The 16129-nt window shown below is 43.8% G+C and overlaps 1 protein-coding gene across 6 annotated transcripts in view; it reads right to left on the minus strand.

Moving 5' to 3' along the window:
* DLGAP3 (DLG associated protein 3) overlaps positions 1–16129 on the minus strand; it is a 62122-nt gene that overhangs the window by 18242 nt on the left and 27751 nt on the right. For all 6 annotated transcript variants that reach the window (XM_064363672.1, XM_012440184.3, XM_012440174.3 and 3 more), the window contains 4 exons: positions 16029–16101; positions 3839–4052; positions 3243–3556; positions 2752–2837 (listed from right to left, as the gene is read on the minus strand). In XM_064363672.1, coding sequence (XP_064219742.1) covers positions 2752–2837; positions 3243–3556; positions 3839–4052; positions 16029–16101 — 687 coding nt within the window. The remainder of the gene's footprint in view (positions 1–2751; positions 2838–3242; positions 3557–3838; positions 4053–16028; positions 16102–16129) is intronic.

The following is a 16129-nucleotide window of genomic DNA, read 5'->3' on the forward strand; positions in this document are numbered from 1 at the left end:
CAAAATTTGTAGCAAACATCATCTTGAGAAGCATGGCCACTAAAGTCAATACCACTCAACAGAGAACAGAAGTCCTATTAAATGGAGTATTACAAGAAAAATAAACAAAAAATACAGATTTAAAAGAAATAACTTCATTTGCAGAAAAATAACTGACTATATAGGAAGCCCATCATGATTTTCAGATAACCTATGAGACCTAGTAAGAGACCTAATTCAGAAGCAACATTACTGAATATAAAATCAACATACAAAACCTAACAGTGTTCCCACACACTAGCAGTGCCTAGTTATAAAATACAACAGAAGAAAAACATCCCAATCACAATAGCCACCATACTGCAAAACGTAATCACCTTTCTTCTGGATCATGAAAAATCCTCCTAACTAGCCTTCTCATTTCCACTATTACTTTCCTCGAATTCATTCTCCACTAGCAGCTTTTGATCTTTCATGAACATAAGTTCCATCATGTTGCACTCCTTCTTTAACCTTTTCATGGCTACTCATTACTCATAATTAGATTCTAATTCTTTATCATGTCCATGCTCTGCATAACCTGCCCCCTGCCTGTTCTCCAATTAACTCCCTCCCCACTCCCCTGCCCCACTCTACACCAGCCATGTGGACCTTCTTTCAGTTCCCAATACATGTCAAACTCTTTCCTGCCCCAGCACCTCCACATATGCTATTCCCTCTCCCTGGAATGCTTTTCCCTCCAATCATCACCTGAGAGTTCTTAGTCAATCGTCAAGTCTCAGTTTAAATGTCACCTGCTTAGTCTAAATAACATCCCTTTTCTCTTATCTCCTTTTTTCTTTTATGTTCCCACATAATGTGCAATAAAATCCCACTACCTGTTATATCATAATGTACAGTCTATTTTTATTCAAGGATTACTTATTCATTGCCTTGATTTCCCTCTAGACCATAACTTCTGTGAGGGCAGGAGTCACATCCTTGATGTTTCCTGAAACATTTAACACAGTGCATAGGAGCTGTTACACAACATGTGCTTAGTAAGTATCTGATGAATGAATGAATGAATCAATGAATGACAAGAGTTTGCTGATTTAGCAGAAGTCTCAGCTAGTAGACCTGCAGCACTCTTTCCAGGATTCAAGGGTTATTAGGAAGAATGGGGGAACCCCCACTCCACAGCCCTCTCTAAACAAGGAACCAAAAAGCCTCTAAAGGGAGTGAGTGGGCTTGGTGGTCCATGGGATAGCACTAGGGTTGGGGGTGGGTAGGATTCAGAACATAGAGTTGCATCCATCCATGACTCTTATCCCATCTCTCAATAATTCAAGTCATAGATTTGCAAATTAAGTTTGCCACAGAATGCTATTTTTCTGTAATCTTTGTGGCACAGTAAAAGTTTGAAGGACAGCAGCTTTAGAAGTCATGCAAGCAAGCAGGGCAGCATATGACACCCTCGATGAAGGCATTTACAGCCCCAGGGGCATACGGAACTTCAGGGAGGCAAAGCAGAAGTCAGGAAAATTGGTGAATCCCACAGGAACACCAAAAAGATTTGATCAGGCGCACACACAAGACATCCCAAGGGCGTTCCAGAAATAGCTGGGGAAATTTAGGGGAAGGACAGCAACTGGGAACGGAGCTGCGAGCAACTGCTGCTAGTGGGACACTAGTTTTTTGTGTTTTGGGTTTTTTTGAGACAGTATCGCTCAGTCATCCAGGCTGGAGTGCAGTGGTGCGATATCAGCTCGCTGCAACCTCCGGCTCCTGGGTTTGATCAATTCTCGTGCCTCAGCCTCCCGAGCAGCTGAGACTACAGGAGCGCACCACCACACTCTGCTCATTTTTGTACTTTTAGTAGAGATGGGGTTTCTCCATGTTGGCCAGGCTGGTCTCGAACTCCTGGCCTCAAGTGATCCACCCACCCTGGCCTCCCAAAGTGTTGAGATTACAGGCATGAGCCACTGCACCTGGCCTGGGACACTAGTTTTATTCTCCAGTCATATGGCTTAGGCAGCTCAGATTACCACAAAACCATTATGGCCAGCCCCAGGCGAGCTCCCAGACACCATATCTCTAATGACCGTATGGCACTGCCACACGGTCATTAGAGAAATCATCTCCCCACAGGCACCAAACAACAGAGAGGCCTCTTTCCGGTATCCCCTCCAGAGCTGGCAATGCTAATTCTTCAGTGAAAATTAAGGAGTCAATATTTTCGGAGGCCACCTAATGCCAGAATAGTGGCTGCTGGTAATTCTACTATCTCGGGTACGCCACAGACTCAGGCATGTAATAGGTACCCCCAACTGGTTAAATGCTTGTGTGAGCCAAGTGAGGAGGAGTGTTGTATCTGCCAGGTGCCCCTGAGCGGCAATCTTCCTGTTTGTTTCTTTTTGAGCTCGAATACTTGTACACCACAGGATGTAATGAGGGATTGGCAGATCCTGTCATCCCCTGGAAAGGACAATTGTTCCTGCTCGGCACCTACATGTAACCTTTCCCAATCTCTCCTTTTCTGCAACCACTGTGTATCTCCCGTCTGCCTCTGGGCACCTGGAGTGGGCATGGGCACAGGAACTCTAGGTTTGATGACTCCTCTGGTGACATCTCTGTGGACAGCCTCTGTGGATGCTCTGACCACCCTCTATAAAAAAGCTTAGTCTCACCTCCAGGAAAAGAGGATGTGCAGGAAGACTGGGCTAGTGAGGACACTATGCAGCCCTCTCTCCTCCTGTCCCCCAACGAAGCCTGGGTCCCACCGTGACCTACCTCTTGTCCTCTTCCACCTGCACGCCGATGGAGTGGAACTCCCTCCGGCTCCTGTTCTCGGTGTCCGAGTCTGAGATCGTCTCCACCTGGTGGCAGGGTGGAGGAGTCAGTGGCTGTGGCGCGCCAAGGTGAAAGCCCTTCCCGGGGAGAATGGCTAGCAATGGCTGCGCCCCAAGCCAGCTGGCAGGTCCTGCAAAGACCATCTGCCTGAACAAGATGAGAGACCCAGGCTGTCGGCCACAGGCCTCAAAGTGGCAACCACTGGTCTCCAGCCCTCCATTAGCCAGGAGGGGCAATGGTGCCAGGACAGGAACAAGGGAGTGGGCGAGGGCTGGCTGGAACAGCCCCGTCGATGTCCAGGCACGAGGTCCACTTGCAGCTCAGGGCAAGCCACGAAGAAGGTCGATATATCCAGAAGGCCGCTTCCAGTCCCTCACTCCAGCCCCAACCAGCCAGGTCAGAGGCCTCGTGGGCGCGTCCCTGTTCCATACCTGCACCCCAATGGACGGCCGCCACTTCCGCTGCCGCGCCAGGCTCCGCAGCTCCTCCCTGCCAGGGATGGTCTTGATGATGAGTGTGGGGGGCTTGGGGCTGGCCCGGGGCGGCACCGGCGCCAACTCCAGGGTGCGCGCGCCCATGGCGGGGCCGTCCAGGCCGTCGGCAGAGCTGCAGCGCCGGGCGGGGCCCTCGGCCGCCGTGAAGCTCTCTTGCGCGGAGTCGGTGCTGCTCTGGGCGGTGATGGAGATGCGGGGCGGGGCCTGGCTTCCCGGCGGGATGGGGGGCGGGGCCTTTCTGAAGTTGAAGGCTGTGGCGGGCGGGCACAGACACGCCGCGCGTGAGGCTCGCGACCCAGCCGGGGTCCCGGGCCCGCGCCCGACTCCCACCCCCAAGAGGCCCTACGGGACCCTGCAGGGGCGCCTACTCCACGTAGGGCTGCACACACGCCAGGGGACGCTCTCCGCGGCACCCGAGCCCGGGAGGGAGCGATCCGCGCAGGGTCGCAGTACCGTCGAGGGGATGGCCAGGACCCAGACCCAGCGCGCTCTCCAGCCTAGGGCGGGGCCAGGGGCAGGGAGGTTGTACTCACAGGAGCCGGGCCTCCCTGAGACAGCAGCAGGGGCAGCAAGGAGGGGCAGGCAGTCGTCGTCTTGAGAGCAGCCGGCCTGGATGGCCCGGAGGTAGCTGTGGCTCCGCATGCGGAAACAGCCGGGCAGGTCCAGGGCGTCCACGGCCTGGGACTCCAGCTCCCCAAACACGGACCCGCACACGGCCTCCAGCTGCTGGTTCAACTCATCGCTGAGCTGGGGGGAGGGGGGAGGAAGGACAGTTATGAGGTGCCGGGAGGGAGTGGAAGTCCCTGGGGTACTCTGCCTTAGAAAGACCTCTGTATCTACAGCGGCTGTGGGCGACTCTTCCACATTTGAACTAAAAGAAACCCTAACTTTTTGCAAAAAAAGATAGGGGCACCTCTGCCCCATTCTGCTCCCCAGGCTTGTCTTGGGGCCCATTCTTTCCTCTAAATATCCCACCCCCACCTCTACCCCACCTATGCCTCTTCCAGGTGTGTCTGGCTGCACCCCAGGCTGCAGACCACCATGTTTTCCTTTCCTCACCACCTAGTCCCAGCCCCTGACGTTTCTTTCACCTGACCCCAACAGAGAGGACCAGGGACCTGGCATACACCCTCCTGCCCAGTATGGGGGTAGGGACTGCATGGAGGACATCTTTTATTATTTATAATCCATTACATTACAAAATTGATCGAAAGCAACCCATATATATACCAAGTGGCAGGACAGAAACTAATGGGTAAGTGATGGAGCAAAGTTATTAACCTATCAGTGTCCCAAGCCTTTCCCCACCTTCTGCCCACTCACTCTGGCCCTGGCTTAACTGGTGGGTTCCTTCTCTACCTTTCCCCTCTGAGGAAAGCTCAGCCATTGCTGGATGAAGTTCTTGGTTTTGTGTTTGGTATTTTGGTGGTGCAGAATCCATGGTGTTAAAAGAAAAAAAAATTAGTTAAAGTATGAAAAGAAGCAAAACAAAAATTTTGTTCAAGGAACTGTGCTACACACCACCACACTAAGACTAAATATACCATAGAGGTTGCAGCTTCGTTCACATTACATGAAAAAACTGGTGCAAAGAAAAAGTAAAAGCAGGAAAAGGTGCCACCAGAGGTAAGTGCTACACTCAGAACACAGGTGACAAAGTCCTGAACATTGCTCAAGATGGGTGCATATTTAACCCTGAGCTTCCAAGCAGGCAAAGCATCAGGGAGTATAGCCTCAGAGTTGCCTGCATGGGCTATGAGATCCCACCTAGATTCAAGTGCGGGCTATACCACTTCCTTTTTTTTTTTTTTTTTTTTTTAGATGGACTCTCTCTCTATCACCCAGGCTGGAGTACAGTGGCGCAATCTCAATTCACTGCAACCTCCACCTCCCAGGTTCAAGCAATTCTCCTCCCTCAGCCTCTTGAGTAGCTGGGATTACAGGCCCATGCTGTCATAACCAGCTAATTTTTTGTATTTTTAGTAGAGACAAGGTTTCAGCATGTTGGCCAGCCAGGATGGTCTTGATCTCCTGACCTCGTGATCCACCTACCTCGGCCTTCCAAAGTGCTAGGATTACAGGAGTGAGCCACTGCACCCAGCCAGCTACACCACTTCCTAGCAGAATGGCCTGGGAAAGTTAGAAGTTTGGGGGCCTCAGTTTGCTCGCCTGTCAAATGGGAGTGATGATAGTACCATCTTCATAGGTCTATTGAGGGGACTCAAAGAAAAACATATGAGGCTTTTGGTACAGGTACTGGCACACAGCAAGCCCTCAGTTAGTGGCATGCAAAGGTCTCAGGGCCTACCTGGTAAACACAGGCCAGATGCCCATAAGAACCACAACAATTCCTGCCCCTGAGATTAAAAGACCATCATCCCCTGTGGATGATTATATAGAGTCCATCGGATGAAGTCATGGACAAGGTCCTCGACAGCATCCCATGGCAAACATGACAGCAAGTATCACATGGCTACATCTTGTGACATCTCCCAGGAAAGATTCACGACGTTATATTTATGGGCAGTCAACAGAGGCTCAAAGGAGTGGCCTGATCCATGTGTAAACTGCAGTTCAATGTTTCCATAGTTCAGTCTCCAAAGCATAACATGATTTCACTGGATTCTACTTCAAATAGAGCCATTTCTATTCCAATCTATTAATGGGCAAACAAGACCCAGAGAGGGCAGATGAACTGTCTAAGGATGCCCAGCTGATAGGTGATAAAACTGAAATTAAATGTCATGCTTCCTGGCTCCCACATAAGGCTGATTGAGCAACAGAATCTCCTAGGGAGCTTGTTAAACCTACATTAACTCAGGCCCCACCCTAAAGATCTGAACCCAGGGTTAACAAAACACCTCTCTTGCTTTAACTGCTTAGAAGCTCAGAGCCAAATTTACTGGAGACTTAGATTCAGTGGTTCCAATGTGGGCCCAGTAATTAAAAAGGTTTGCCTGGACTTTTTGAAGCTTTTTCTAAAGGAGCTTCATTACAAGTGTATGGAAATCACAGGCCATGGAAAAATCAATCTGAGATCCTGTAGAAGTTAAGTTCTCTCATATTTGAGGGTCACAAGTCACACTTGTGTGACAGTCGTGGCTTTCACCATGATGCTCTGTCATCTACCATTCAGTCTTTCTGTCTGCATTCCTGGGGCACCAAGGACAACAGTTGCCAGTGTACTTCCTAAAACGTAGGAACTGAACTATCTCCTGCTATTTATGGTCTAGGCTCAAGACGCTCCCCCACTAGAGCAAATACAGCCCAGAGTATCCCTCTTGGAGCACAGGGGAGCTAATCTAACCCTAGCAGAAAGCACACTGGTCTCGAGTCTGGACACCAGGGATGAAAGGAATCTCACTCACTCTGTCGTATATTTCTGTCTCTCTAGTCCTCTTCTGTGTGTAAAGCACTAGACATAATATCTGGCACACAGTAGATGCTCAATAAACTTTAGCTACTATTATTAGCAACAAGAGGCTCTTAAATCACAGCAACAATACCACTCAGAATAAGAAGTGCCTCTTTCCCTGGGGTTCCATAGCTCTTGAAATCCCACCCACAGGCTATACTCACTACCAGTTCTATCCAAGGCAGACAAAAGAGGGTGAACAACTCCCTCAGGTCATACACCTGCCAGCTGAGCTGGCCAAGAACAGCATCTGGGGTTCCAACAGGAGACCAGGACACAAAGGAAACAGACTCAGAGAGACTCCCAGAGAAATATTGCACTCAAGTTGATCTTTACTATCTTACAATTATAAAACTGTAACAGTGTGCTGTGAATGCTCCTTCCTGCACTGACTTCCACCCTACTTCCCCTAACACCCACTTACAGGAAAGTCAAAGTCAAAGAATCCTCTTGGGATGAGATCCTTCGCCTTTTTCCAAACTAGACTGAGAATCAGTAGCCATTTCCAAGCTTACGGAATATTTAAAGTAAAAATGCTTTGTGTCTAATTGAAAATTGTCCAGACTAGAGTTGATGGGTCCAACAGGGGGCCAGGCAACATCCTGTGTACTTTACATGTGTTATTTAGTTTAGATAACCTTTAGAAAACTCTCCTATTTCAAAACATTGGATAAAATATAACAAATGTTGCTTTATATGCATAGCTGAGCTCACAAGAAAGCTAGATAAGTCCCCAGGGGACAAAAGCAAAGAGGAGACTGGAAAATCAGAATATTAACTGTGTGAGCCAATGCTGCAAACAGCCGAGTGGAGGCGGGAGGTGGGGGCAGGAGCTGTTGGTCTCAGTATTTTGGTAAAGGCTTAGGTTTTAATACCCACTTGGGCACAGGAGGAAGGCTTTAGGCCCACATGGAGCATGGAATTGGAAATGGGAACCTGCATAAAGTTAGGAAAAGTAGAACCTTTGATGAAAATGTAGACTAGAATAAAAAAAATTAGTCTTCACCACAGGCTGATGACAAGAAAGCTAGTCTGAAGTACAGGGAGGCAGGAAGGGAAAAGAGGCAAATCCCCTAAGAATCTGTACCTACAAACTGGTCCTCACACAGACAGATACTGTGTATCTGCATGAACCTTCATGGGCCACACCCTCAAAATTAAAAATTAACAGAAAATAGTCCCAAACCAGGGATATTCTAATAGAAGCAATTGCAAAACATTTCCTGGGGCACTCACTCCTAATTCAAGCTGTTCATGCTTCCCATAGATAAAGTTCCATTGAAGATGAGTGTAGTACATGATAGACAGCCTCTGACATAGCTCCTAATGATCTCCGTCTCCTGGAATTCACACCCTTGTGTAATTTCTTTCTCATGAGTGTGGACTGGACTTACTGACCCACCTATAATGAATAGAATATGGCAGATACAATGGGATATCACTTCTGAGATTAGGTTACAAACAGACCATGGCTTCCATCTTAGACACCTTTTCTTACTCTCTTTCTCTCAGAGCCTTTGCTCTGGGGGAGGCAGGCTGCTATGTTGTCAGTTGCCCTGTAGTGAGTCCCACATAGAAGAAATTGATGCCCCCAGTCAGTAGCCAGCAAGGATTTGTGGCCTGACAACAGTCATGTGAGTGCAAGTGGAAGCAGATCTTCTCCCAGATAAGCCTTGAGATGCTGCAGCTTTGGCTAACACCTTGATCGCAACTTTGTGAGACACTTGACCCACTGGCACCCAGCCAAGCTGCTCTCAGATTCCTGACCCACAGAAACTGTGAGATAATAAATATTTGTTGTTTAAAGATACTACATTTGGGGATAATTTATACAGCAATAGAAAATACTAATTGTGACATAAACAAAAACTAAACTTTTATTAAGCCATTGAAAATTCAAGATTTCTGTTATAGTAGCTAGTGTTACTTTAGCTAAAACAAAATAACTTTTAAATGATGTTTAAAAGTTCTAAGCTTAAAAGATAAAACTGAAAACATAAGAAAAATATAAAACTCTAAAGCAGGACAAAATTGTCAAAACCATCGTTTTATCCCTCTGAAAATCAATCAAAGGCATACAACAAAGAAACACATATTCATAAAAATTACTGAACTTTGGGTAAGAATAGCATGACTCTATAGTATCCTTGCCGGAGGCTGCCTTGGTTCACCAAGCCCCCAACACTATCAGTTGCAATACTTCAACAAAGGTGATGCAGCCTGTGAAAAATCAGCTGCTTCACTGTCTCTGCCAGAGGACTTCACTTAATTTGAGGCATTGTCAGTTATAGTATCAAGAACAGGGAAGGCTAGCAGCACTGCTAGGCTGGGTTTCAGCAATGTTTGGGGCAAGCAATGGACTGGCAAACTAGCCAGGAATTTATCAGAAAATCCAGGGGGTGAGACAGACATAAAAAGTTTGATAAGCTCTCCACATATCTTGGGTTAACTAGAAGCTGGGTGAATGCACAACAGAGACCAGAGAAGCCTGAGCCACCCACACATCCCTAGCCAATGGGGCCTATATACGTGTGCCTGGGAAATAAAAGAATCTGGTGATGATTAAAAGCCAGGGTAGGTTTCAAAACAACCTGAACTTTGCCCTCCCCAGCTCACACATAGAACTACAGGCAGAGAGAGGAAGTCTAACTAGTTTGAGATTCTTGAGCACAGCCTCTGAAAAATCCCTGGCTGAACACTAAGCTTTGCAGATACGGGGGAACCCCTAAGAAACAGGGCTTAAAAATAAAAATAAGAAGGAAATAAAACTGAATGGAAACATCAGAGGCCACGTATTGCAGGGAAGACAGATTTCACAGATTTCATTCAGGGATTAACAAACAAATAAGGCAATAACAATCTTCAAGAGGAAAACATAAGAATCCAGAGTTGCCACAATATATCAGCTAAAATGTCCAGTATTTAACAAAAAATTATAAGACATGCAAATAAACAAGAAGGTACACATGTCCCCAAATGTTGGATGTATCAAAGACTACAAAGCAGATATTATAAATGCATTCAAAGAATTAAAGGAAACCATGTTTAAAGATTTAAAGGAAAGCATGACAACAATGACTTCATGAATACAAATCACAACAAAGAGACATTAAAAAAAGGAAAAATGGAAATTCTGGAGCTGAGGAGTACATAGTTGAAATCAAAAATTCAGTAGAGGGGCTCAACATAATAAATGATCAGTAAACATGAAGATGGATCTGTATAAATTACCCAATATGAATAATGGAGAGAAAAAAATTAAACAGAAATGAACACAACCTGAGAGGCCTATGGAACAACATCAAGCATACTACCATACATGTAATGGGAGTTCCAGAGGAGGAGGAGGCAAAAGAGGAAAAGGAATAGATAGGGCAGAAAAAAATATTTGAATAGACAACAGCCAAAAACTTTGCTTTTGTTTTTGTTTTTGTTTTTTTTAGAGACAAGATCTCACTATGTTGCCCAGGCTGCAGTGCAGTGGCTATTTACAGGCACAATCATAACGATCATAGTGCACTACAGCCTCAAACTCTTGGGCTTAAACAATCCTCCTCCCTCCAATTCCCAAGTGGCTAGGGCTACAAATGTCCACTACTGTGCCTTGCTATCCAATTTAATTTAAAAACAAAAATCATTAGAGATCAAAGCAGCTCAATGAATCTAAAGTAGGTTAAACACTATGAGATCCCATATTCAGACAAATTACAGTTGAAATGTTGAAAGCTGAAGACAGAGAAAATCTTAATAGCAGTGTGAGAAAAACAATTCATCACATAGAGGGAAACAACTCACTTTTCATCAAAAATAATGAGCACCAGAGGGCAGTGGAATGGTATATTCAAACTGCTGAAAGAAAAATAACTGTCAGCCAGGAATTCTATATCCAGCAAAACTATTCTTCCAAGATGAAGTAAAAATAAAAACATTGTTATAAACTGAATAATTTATTGCCAGAAGACTTATATTATGAGAAGCACTAATGGAAGTCCTTCAGGCTAAAAGGAAAAGAAAGTAACACCCAATAGTAACTCAAATAGACAAGAAGAAATAAAGAGCACCAGAAATGGTAAATATGTAAGTAAACTTAAGAGCCTCTATAAATATATTTTCCTTGCTTCCTCTCTTAACCTCTTTAAATAATGTAAGATTATACAAAGCACTTATTATAATACCAATGTTGGTTTATAACAACTGTTAGATTTAAAACATATAGGTAATAGATGACGGTAATAGCACAAAGGGGGAAAAATGAATTAGAGCAATGCTTCTATATTCTATATTTTACCATAATTATATTTTGATAAGCTAAGACATACATTGTAATTCCTAGTGCAACCACTAAGAAAGTAACTCAAAAAGTATAGTAAAAAATTAATGAAGAAATGTAAATGGTACACTAAAATATTTATTGATTTAATACAAGACAGAAAAAACAGAGGATCAAAAAATAATATGTGACAATTCAACCACATCAATAACCACATTAAGATGCCTGGTATGGTGGCTCATGCCTGTAATCCCAGAATTTTGGGAGACCAAAGTGGTTGGATCACTTGAGCTCAGAAGTTTGAGACCAGCCTGGGCAACATGGTGAAGCCCTGTCTCTACAAGAAATACAAAAATTAACTGGGCATGGTGGCATGTGTCTCTAGTCCCTGCTACTTGTGGAACTGAAGTGGGAGGATTGCTTGAGCCTGGGAGGTCAAGGCTGCAGTGAACTATGTTCATGCCACTACATTATAGCTTCGGTGACAGAGCAAGATGCTGCCTCAAAAAAAATCAAATCAATTAAACAAAATAAAACATGAATGGATTAAATACTCATTCAAAAGGCAGAGTGGTAAGACAAAAAAAGAAAAAAAAGACTCATTAGATGCTGTCTACAAGAGACATACCTTAACAGGCTGAAAGTAAAAGAACACAGAAAAGATACACTATGCAAACTATAACATGAGAGAATATTCCCGAATTGATGAAAAACATGAATCCACAGGTCTATGGAGCACACACACGAACATAGCATAGCAAAACTGCAGAACAATAAAATCAAAGCAAGATCTCAACAGCAACCTACGAGAAATTAAAACTACCTACAAAGACAATCAAGTTGCTAGCCGACTCCTTAACAGCAACAACAGACAGATGACAAAAGAATATCTTCAAAACACTGAGAGAAAATAAATGCTGAGCTAGAATTCCCATAATAAGCTAAACTGTATCAAACAGTATGGGTAAAATATGTTTTCTGTTAAAGCCAAAGTTTGCTGCTAACAGATATTCACTGAAAAAATTACTAAAGAATATACTTTAGGAGGAAATAATGAGATGTACGGAAGTAGAGTGAGGAGTAAAAAAGGTAGAGATGTGAGTATATATAATCAAGAGCTAATAACATAGAAAGTAACAATAATAATAAAGACTAATTTGACAGGTTAAAAGGTAGATCTAAAATGCTGGGCAATAAGTCCATGCAAGAAGGGAAGAAGTCATTGAAATTAAGATGTCCTAAGATCACTTAAGTATTTGAGGTGATGGGTATGTCAATTCACTTGATTTAATTATTCCACATTGTATTAATAAATCATAACATCACTTTGTACCCCATAAATATATACACCTACAACTTGTCAATTTATAATAAAAATTAAAAAAGTAAAGTAAATGCTGAAAGAAATAAAATAGGAACTGAATAAATGGAAATACATCCAATATTCAAGAACAATAATATTTAATAGTGTTAAGAATACAATACCCCATAAATTAATCTACATATTCAGAGCAATCCCTTCAAATTCCCAGCTATATTTTTTATAGAAATCAATAAGCCTACCCAAAATCCATGTGTATATGCAAAGGAAGCACAAAACACAAAGCAATCTTTAAAAGGAGTAACAAAATTGTATAATTTCAACTTACCAAAATCAATCCTTACTACACAGTTATAGCAATCAAAGCATGTGGCAATAGCATAAAGACAGGCTCATGCAGGTCATTGGAATAAATTTTAAGATTCATTAATAAACACATGCATTTATGGTAAATTGATTTTGAAAAAGGGGCCAAGAAATTTCAATGAGTAAAGAAAAGCCTTTTCAACAAACAATGCTGGGAAAATTGGATATCCACATGCAAAAAGATAAAGCTGGACCCATAACTCGAATCACTCACACACACACACACACACACACACACACACACACACTACTCAAAGTGGGTCATACATCTAAATATAAATGTTAAACTATAAAATTCTCAGGAGAAACATTAGAGTAAATTCTTGTGACCTTGCATTACACAAAGATTTCTTAAATTTTACACCAAAGCACAATCAAGAAGATAAAAATTAAATTACGCATCATCAAATTTAAACTGTTTTGTTCTCCAAACCACAACATAAAAAATATAAAAATACAAGTCACTGAATGGTAGAAACCACTCCAGCTGACACCTTGATCAGATTTCTAGCCACCAAATTGTGAGAAAATAAATTTTTGTTGCCAAAAAAAAAGAAGAACAAGAAGGGAAGAGGTCATCAAAATCAAAATGTCCTAAGGTCTCTGCATCGTTCAGGAGGAGTACAGAAAAAACTGTCAGCTTCAGACATTAAGTCAAATATGCATATCAAAATTATAAAGGTAACCACAAAGAATAAAATAGAATATATAACTACTAAACCAGTGTGGGATTTGGTGGGGAGAAGAATAAAGAAAACTCAAACCAAAAGGAGGCAGCAAAGGAGCAGAAAAGCATCAGTCCAAAGGCAAGATAAATAGAAAGCACAAAATAAGATGACAGAAGTAAACCCACGGGTTAGAGTTAAGATCATCACAGTACCCTAGGTTTAGGCCGAAGGGTAATCACAGCTTATCAGTGATCACAATAAATATAAATGTACTAAACTCTCAAACAATTATCAGAATGGATATAAGTAAAATCTAGCTATAAACTATTTTTTTAAATATACCTGAGACATAGACAAAAAGCTTTAAAGTAAAAGATGGAAAAAGGTGTTCTAGGCAAATACTAAACAAAATTAAAAATAGACTAAATACTAAAAAATATATATATGGGAAAAAATTATTACAAGACATAATAGGGTGACATCTCTAGTACTTTAAACTTTTTTCATCTTCTATAAAGCAAGGATGATAAGCCACAGCTCGAAGCTAAATATGTCAAGTATATGTGATGTTAGATAGTGCAAAGTGCTAAGAAGAAGGAGAAAAGGCAGGAGGAAGGAGGAGGAGACCTCAATAATGACAGCACAGGGAAGGAGAACAGGAAATGCTGGAAGGGAGATTAAATTAAAATTTTAGAGCATTTGGGAAAAGACCTGAAAGAAGTGAGGAAGTGATCCATGTGAGTGTCTGGGAAGGTGACATCCAGGCACAGGTAGTGGCAAATGCAAAGGCCCTAGGGAGTCTAGTGTGGCTGTAGTGGGAGGGAGGGGAGCAGCGTTAGGAGAGGAACTCAGAGGCCACTCCACTCCAGCTAGGTCATCAGGTCACGTAGGCCTTGAAAGTCATGGTTAGGTTCTTGATGTTTACTCTGAGCAAGGTGAGGGTTTTGAGCAGAAGAGTGAGTGAGTGTGATTATATCTTTTAAAGATCATGCAGGCTGTAATGAGAGGATGAAGGGGAGCAAGAGCAAATGCAGGAGACCAACTAGAAGGCAGTGCCATTGTCCAGACAAAATGACATGGTGCTTGGAAGAACCGGTGGCCGTGGAGGTGGTGAGGAGTGGTTGTTGGATCCTGGATGTATTTTAAAGGTGGGGCCAGCAAGATCAGCTGAAGGACTGGAGGTGAGTTGTGAGAGAGAGAAGGTGGTCAAGACTGGCTTTTAAACCAGAGCTTCTAGAAGGATAAAGTTGTCATTATCTGAAATGGAGAATTCAAAGGATAGAGCAGCAATTGGGGCAGTGAAGGGTGGGAGGGCATTGGGGAAGGGGTGTGTATCAGCAGTTTCGTCTTGGACATCTTAAGTTTGAGATGTCTACTAGACATCCAAATGAGATTTCAATACACAGTTAGACATACATGCCTGGCCTTTACAGGAGAGTCTGGGCTGGAGAGATATATTTGGTAGTCATCAGGCCCTCAGCCATGAGCCCAGACAAGATCACCCAAGGAGTAGGTATAGAGAGGTCCAGGGACTGAGCCCTAGAAAGCTCCAGTATCTAGATCCTGGGGAGTTATAGAGACACCCAAGACACAGACTGAGGATAAGCAGCCAGGGAGAGAATCTAGGAGAATTCAGAGCTTTTGGTGTCCTCTAAGCCAACGTAGTAAAGTGTTTCAGGAAGGAGGGAATCTTCAACTTTCTTAGATGTTGCTGATGGGTCAAGTAAAATAAGGGCTAAGCATTAACTCGTGGGTGTAGCAACAGAGGCTGGTCTGATGCGAAAAGAGAGCTGAGCCAATCAAATTCCCGGGTTCAGGCAATGTAACAAAGAAATACTGAGAGACTGCAGCAGTGAACAATGGGAGTCAATGTGGACAGTCTTTTGCATTGCATTTTCCCCAGCATACAGTAAAAATAGCTAACCTTTATTGAGTGCTGGCTATGTGCCAAGAACACTATTATGATGCCTATTTTTAAAAAGGGAAAGTGGGGCTCAAAAAAGTCAAGTAACTTGCCCCAGGTCACTCAGCTGGTAAGGAGCCGAGCTGGAATTCAACACCATCTCATGTGTTTCGTTACTAAACGGTGCTGCCTCTGTCTAATTGAGAGGGAAGTCCACACTTAGATATGGAACTCACATTTATAAAACGCCATTTTCGGGCCAAGTACCTTGCATTTGCATACATTTTCTCACTGAACTCTCACAAAACCCCTGTGAAATAACTGTCCCTACCATTGCCATTTTAAAGATGAGAAACAGAGGTGTTGAAAAGTTAAAGTCTCTTGCTGGTGGTTCCACAGGATAGAGGGGCAGGGCGGCAGAATTCAGGCCCAGATCATCTCTGAGACTGCAGCGTGGCCTGTGCCCTGTCTGTACAAATCAATCCTACCTTTTACGTGGGGGCAGGGTGGGAGCAATGAGGCCTGGAGAGCCCCAGTGCATAGGCGTTGCCCTTACAAGCTCATCACTTTGAGGACACTTGGTGGGTTTTAAGGCTGTGATTCTCTGAGATTCCCAGCCTGAGTCAGCTCCAGGAGTCCTAGGGCAGATTTCCCAGTTTCCCCAGAGCCAGGCCTGAGCTCTTTCCATGAGCAGAGCCTCTGATTTTAAGGCCTTGGCTGAGCATGGGATTGAATCCCCCTTTTCACTTTTTCCTCCAGGCATACTGGGCCTTTCCCTACCTGTCCGGTGGTGAGGGAACGGCTGTAGCCAGGGATGGAGCTCCGGGGGTGGATCCGGGGTGGGACACAGCAGCTGGAAAAGGCCAAAATTCCAGTCACAA

This window comes from Aotus nancymaae, unplaced genomic scaffold, assembly GCF_030222135.1.
Source record: "Aotus nancymaae isolate 86718 unplaced genomic scaffold, 86718_ANA_hifiasm-v0.15.2.pri h1tg000053l, whole genome shotgun sequence".
NCBI lineage: Eukaryota > Metazoa > Chordata > Mammalia > Primates > Aotidae > Aotus > Aotus nancymaae.